At 47.9% G+C, this 6,287-nt stretch overlaps 1 protein-coding gene across 1 annotated transcript in view; it reads right to left on the reverse strand.

Moving 5' to 3' along the window:
* Positions 1-5,939, reverse strand: part of LOC109363736 — a 10,129-nt gene extending 4,190 nt beyond the window's left edge. Inside the window, exons 1-5 of the mRNA XM_019610103.1 lie at positions 4,689-5,939; positions 1,034-1,105; positions 798-860; positions 263-334; positions 56-127 (exon numbers count right to left, since the gene is read on the reverse strand). Coding sequence (XP_019465648.1) covers positions 56-127; positions 263-334; positions 798-860; positions 1,034-1,105; positions 4,689-4,818 — 409 coding nt within the window. The 5' untranslated portion in view covers positions 4,819-5,939. The remainder of the gene's footprint in view (positions 1-55; positions 128-262; positions 335-797; positions 861-1,033; positions 1,106-4,688) is intronic.
* Positions 5,940-6,287: the final 348 nt, after the last annotated feature.

A 6,287-nucleotide genomic window follows, 5' to 3' on the forward strand; every position in this document is an offset into this window, starting at 1 on the left:
AACAATTGATAGTATCTTCCTCTCAAGAAGGTGAACAGAGACAAAGACAACATACCTCTGGGATACTGTTCAGGCTCAAAACCAAGATCCATCTGAGAATGTACAATAGGAATCTTAGGTTCAACAGCTGTAAGTAAACACAGAGGAGGAACATTTGCATTACAGATGGTGTAATCTTCATAATCAACAGCTGCAGATGGGTCAGGCTGGCCTTCTAGATGCACCTGGCATCTCTTTGAGGAAACCTAGACACACCACTTACCCATGTGATTCCTCCAAGGCTCAACACCAGGAACCCACCGAGAAGCTACAGAGCCAGCACCTGAGACCACCTCTGCAAACAAAGGCAGAAGATAACAGCTCCTGACATACATTGCAATTAATCTGTTCAGCCTTCAATGGCAGCAAACACTCTTACTCACAGACACTTGTTTCCCTCTTCCACTCACAAGTATGTGGCAAATGGCTACCAGGTGCCAAAAGAGGCACCATATTTGCACAAAACAAACCATGTTCAGGTTGGCTGGGAGAAAGGATCCCCAGGAAGCTCTAAAGTCTGCCCCAAATGCTGCTGTCTTTGCCATCAGCACTTCAAGAGACATAAGGCTGGGGCTGCTGGCAAGCACAGCTGTGCAGGGCGAAGAATCCCAGAGCACATCTCTGTGCTCTCCTGATTGCTACTCTGCTCTTCTTCACACCCCAACATCAGCAAGCAACATTGTAAGATATATTCCACAGGAAGACAAGGCTGAAAGTACATGCTGACACTGTGAAATGAACAAAGACGGACCACTCACCCCTGGGGTAGCCTTGAGGCTGATATAAACGGCGCAGCCCAGATACGCGGCGTACAGGCAGATCTGTAAAGAAACAAAAGAAAGGTTTCCTTTCCATACTGTGCCTGGCTACCAGGTAAGGAGACTGCAGAGCCTGGCAGTGTTGTGAGAGCCACACGTAGGTCCAGACTCTGCCAGGTCCAAGGCCTGGGTGAATCATACACGGGAATCAGACACATCTCCAAGGAAAAACATACCCCTGGGATATTCACCAAGTTCTGGATCAGCTTCCATGGGATATGCTCCGTACATGTTGCCAACACGTTCATCTGGAATGGAGAACAAAGCAGAAAAGCTGTCAAGACCTGTTGCCATATGCTTCTTCATAAGGGATCTGCAGTGACAGGAGATGGATTGTGTGATCCACCGGCAGAATCCACACATGGGTGCAGATTCTTTCAATGTGCGCACGAGCCTGCTTCAGCTGGCTCCCCATATGCTGCCTCCAGGGAACTGCCTGCAGTGCTAAGCCTGTCAGGTTTGCCGGGAGCCTCTGACATCCTCAAAGCATATATAAACAACATGGTGAGCGCATGAAGACAAAAGAGTGCATTTCCATTTCTCATGGTGCAGAACCCGCTGGCCAGCAAACGGCTCTGCTGACAACATCCCAGTCCCTACTTGGGGCACAGGGGAGCAGAGTTTGTGTCCGAGCCTGGTTGTTTCCCCAGTGAACCTGCCATCCAAGGCTGCTTTCCAGGAAGCCTCAAGGGTTTGCTGCCAGTGCCTCCAGCAGAGCCCAACCTACCGAGATTCATTGGTCTGCATTGGGCAGCCTGTCCTTGTCCATGGCAAGAGGCCACCAGAAAGAGGAGAAGAAAGAGCAAGCAGCCACTGATGGTGGCTGACCCCCATGGTTGCCCCATGGGACCCCTCACCAACAGCCTGCAAGCACTCTCCTTGCACTCTTGAAGCCACAAGCACCAAGTGGCGTCTCTTGGGTACAACATGATATAGTATGGGGCTCCTGGTGATAGGACGAGGCACACCCAGTATGACCTAGAGAGCATCTCAGATGAGGCAGGGAAGCCTGGCAGCCCAATTTTGTGGTGAGTGGGGACTGTGTCTTCCACCAATTGCTGTGCTACCGTGGGCTTGGTTCCTTTCTCTGTTAATACACTTATACAACTGTGTCAGACTCCTAGGTTTCCAGAAGAGATGCGAATATAGAGGGAAAATGATATAAGAAACTATTTAATTGCTCTCAGTAAGGTCTTGCAACAGATAAATTAACATGTGGTCTTAAATAAATCTAAGTCTCTCTGAATCCAGATTCCCCAATGTATCCATTACCTCATTTAGCAGGGGGTTGGACCCTCTTGAGGTCCCTTCCAACCCTTCTGATTCTGTGTCTTTGTGATGTGGAAAGGACTCATGCAAGTTCTATCGAGCCTCTACACTGCTGCAAAATTAGAAGGAGAAGAACCCTGGATTCATCACTCTCAGATTAAGAAGGCATCTTTGACACAGAAAGCTGAACGGACCACCTCGCTGTTGAAAGTTAATTAAGCAAACATAATGTATAAAGTAACTTTGCTCATAGACATTTGTTTTATTGGCTGTCCACCATGGAAAAGTAATGTGCATTTCCAAATACTAATGAAGCTAGCTCATGTAACTAATTCCTTTGATTGCTGGATATGTACCCAACTATTAAGGAGTACGCAAGCAGGCTATCTGCTAGCAGGATTATTTTTAAATTAGATAGAAATAGGCAGAATTGGCAACTACAGCAATCTGGTATGTATAGATATAGAAAACAAAAATGAATCCAGCACTAAAAATGCACAAGAGTTTCCATTCCTTGTAATCATATGGCGAAAGAACCAAAGAAACAGTGCATGCCTTGGGGTAAATCTATCACAGATCCACATGGAGAACAAAACGGAATCATTCTATGCCCTCGTTTTGCAATTTCACACAGGGCCTGCCCAAGCAAGACACAAAAAAATGTGAGAAAAGGCACTTATAGACATCTTTGGTTCTGTTATCTTGATTGCTCTGTTACAAGAGCCAACTAGTAGCTGGTTTCAGAACCTCTGAAGGGAAGTGAACAGAATGAAGGTATGTTTGCAAGTAGATGAATGCCCCTCGATCAGGCAGGGCCAGTTGTCCTGTGCACCCTGGGAAACATTCCCAGCAATGCACATTCGGGACAACAGTGCAGTAACTGGGGTATATTCACCTAGAGACTGTTCCTAATAATTGCTTCTTGTTATTGCAGTATGTACGACTGTATGTGTAATGATACAGTGCTGCAATTCCTGCTCTGACTGTTGTTGGAGATGCAATAAATTGATGAGAGTTGTAGTGTGTTGGCCACAAACTATCAGAAGAAAAGCAGGATAGCTATCAGCTGTAACGATATTATTAAACTTGCTAGTGTTTGTTGATGGATAGTCCTGCAGATTGTTTAGGTAATGGGGACAGCATATGTCTCTGTACCAAGTAGATAAGGAAGTTGTGCGAAGTCTTTCTATCTAGAAAATATGGAGCTGCTGCTTGGAATCGGAATCTGAAAACACAGGGACTTGTTTTCATCCCTCACTGTCTCTGAGGTCACCCCCTTCCATCTGACTGTGACAGGGTAGATCCCCTGCCGCCTGAAGAGCATCTTCCCCACACCCTTCTTATAGGGATACAGAATGATGCCATCAGTCTATTTCCCTCTCACAATCCCGGATGCTCCTCAGCCTTTCTACTTCCTTCTTTAGCTCTAGCACCAAGCTGAGCAGATCATCCATTCGCACACACTGCACACAGGTGGTATCCCTGCTGCCCTCCTGTAGCAGTGACAGGGCCAAGCATTCTCTGCAGCCTGAGACCTTAACTGCAGCATGGACATAACATACTTTCAGTCTGAGTTGCCACATTCCTTTTAGCAACAGCTCACTGCCGTCTGGAGACCACAGCTGCACCTGGGCGTGTTGTGAGAGCAACGACCTGTTAAATGACATTTTAAGCTCCCTTGTAGATGACAAGGTGCACTGCCCTGCCTGCTTGAACTGCCATGCAAACTGCTGTGCCGTGCCGCGCCCTGTTTGCTGGTCATGTTTGCTGCGCTCCTGGCTCTCTGCGCTCGCTAGGCACTGCCTTTAATCGCACGGGGAAGGGGTGCCGCCGACACAACTCGCTCCACCCACTCGCGTCACAGCCGCCGCACTGCTGGGGGGTGGAGGGAGGGCCGCCTCGCTCTCCCTCAGCTTCTCGGAGCTTCTTAGACGCGTTTTTTTTTTTGGCCGAAATTTGAGCCCTCTAAGAATGGTCCTTCGTCTTGAGCCTCCACTGCCAAGCTGATCTGCTCGGACCTTCAGAGAAGCGTGCTAGAACTGTGGGTTGGGACCTGGCAGCTCCCCAGATGCAATCTCAGAACCACAGGCACCAGGGCTCAAGGACATGCTGGACAGACAAACTGCACCTGCTTACTGGGGAGCCTGAGACATTCCCCAAGGGAGCAAAAATTACACGGCGAGCAGCTGAGAACAAAAGAGTGCCTTTGTACTGCTGGTGGTGCAGAGCCCATCGGTCAGTGAACAGCTGACCCAGCACCACCCCATCTGCTGCCGGGGACCCTGGGCTGAGGACACGGCTGAGAGGCTGGGATTTTGTCAGGCAAGTGCTGCAGCCGGAGAGCAGAAGGCTGCAGTGCCCAGAGCTGGAATCACAGGAGCTCTCCCCTCTAGGATGTCCCTGTGTGCTCCAAGATGGGATGTCTCTTGAAGCTGGAGAGCCATCACCTCACAGGGAACAGAGCTGATGTAAGAGCCTGGTTGTTTCCCCACCATTCAAGGCTGCTTTCCGGGAAGCCTCAGGGGTTTGTCTCCCTGGTGCTTCCCTCAGTACCCAACCTACCTGGACTCAGTGCTCCCCATGAGACATACTGCGCTTGCCCATGACACAGAGTCACCAGGAAGAGAAGGAAGAGCAAAAAGCGACAGTTGGGAGCACTCGTCTCCTGTAGTTGCCCCATGCTACCTCTCATCCACAAGCAGCCTCCTTGCAGGCTTGAGGCACAAGTGGTACCTCCTGGTATGACATAATATGGGGTTCCTGAATGTCTTCATGGGGCCCATTATGACCTCACAAAGCACTTCTGATCATGCAAGAAAAATGTGCTTAACCTTTCTGAGTTACAAAGAACTTCTTGAGCACCTTATTAAGGAGTAAGTTACAAAAAAGATCAGTTGTTTTAGTCATTCCTGGAAAGTATTCATAGTCAGCTGTACACATTGAAGGAATCTCAAGCCTCACCATAGACTGAACTGAATCAGGATGCAAAACAACAGAAGTCCCACTAATCCCAAACCCTGACAAATACAGCTATGTTTCCTGTGCAGAATTACACAGCCTAAGTGCAGACCGAGTGGGACTATAGTCTTAATGTGTGCTGTTTTATGTATTGTAGCTTTCTAAGTCAAGGTTGTATTTTTAATTTTATTGTAGTGTTTTCTACTGTTACAAATTCCAGTAGGTCACATTCCACGTGTCTTTCCAGGTTGACCTGAGTGGAAAATGATAGGCGGCTGGAGAGATGTGAACTAAGTTGTTCCACTGTAGTTCTGGAGTGGGAATGAGTCAGCCTCCCACAAACATTTATCATTACCTGGTGTACTTTGAATACACTTTTGGCTCAGTGCTTCTAGTTTCAAAGCTAAAATTCATGAGAAATTTAATCAAATGATGCTGAGTTTAAGACCTGCTGATGTGGATGTGACTATGACTATGGCTGAGCTTGTAAATCCCAGTTCACTATATGGAACAAAATCGCAGTCAGTCCGTTTAGGAGAACCTTATTCTCTTTCCTCTAATTCTGTAAAATAGTAAAATAGTCCATTGGTTCAGTGCATTGGACAGAACAGTCACAGACAGAGCAGCGGAGTCACTGAGTGGTAGTATGTTGATGAGTTGGTTGGCTCTGCAGGGATTTATTATTGTTCTTGCAAGGATTTAACCATGTCATTGTTTGTTTAATCAGGTGCCTCTCCTTCTGGGCCATCCCTAGTGCTGCTCCCAGCACGGCGCACACTTTTCTTTCCCTAACTGTTCCTTTGCAAGTGTTGTTATTCACAGAATCACAGAATCACAGAATGGCCAGGGTTGGAAGGAACCTCAAGGATCATGAATCTCCAACCTCCCTGCCACATGCAGGGCCAACCTCCATATTAATACTGGACCAGGCTGCCCAGGGCCCCATCCAATCTGGCCTTGAACACCTCCAGGGACGGGGCATCCACAACCTCTCTGGACAGCCTGTTCCAGCACCTCACCACACTCTCTGAAAAGAACTTCCCCCTGACATCCAACCTAAATCTTCCCTCCCTCAACTTAAAACCATTTCCCCTTGTCCTGCAGTTATCTGCCCTTTCAAAGAGTTGATTCCCCTCCTGTTTGTAGGCTTCCTTTAGGTACTGAAAGGCTGCAATTAGGTCACCCTGCAGACTTCTTTTCTCC

This window comes from Meleagris gallopavo, chromosome 1 (assembly GCF_000146605.3).
Source record: "Meleagris gallopavo isolate NT-WF06-2002-E0010 breed Aviagen turkey brand Nicholas breeding stock chromosome 1, Turkey_5.1, whole genome shotgun sequence".
In the NCBI taxonomy this organism is placed as follows: domain Eukaryota; kingdom Metazoa; phylum Chordata; class Aves; order Galliformes; family Phasianidae; genus Meleagris; species Meleagris gallopavo.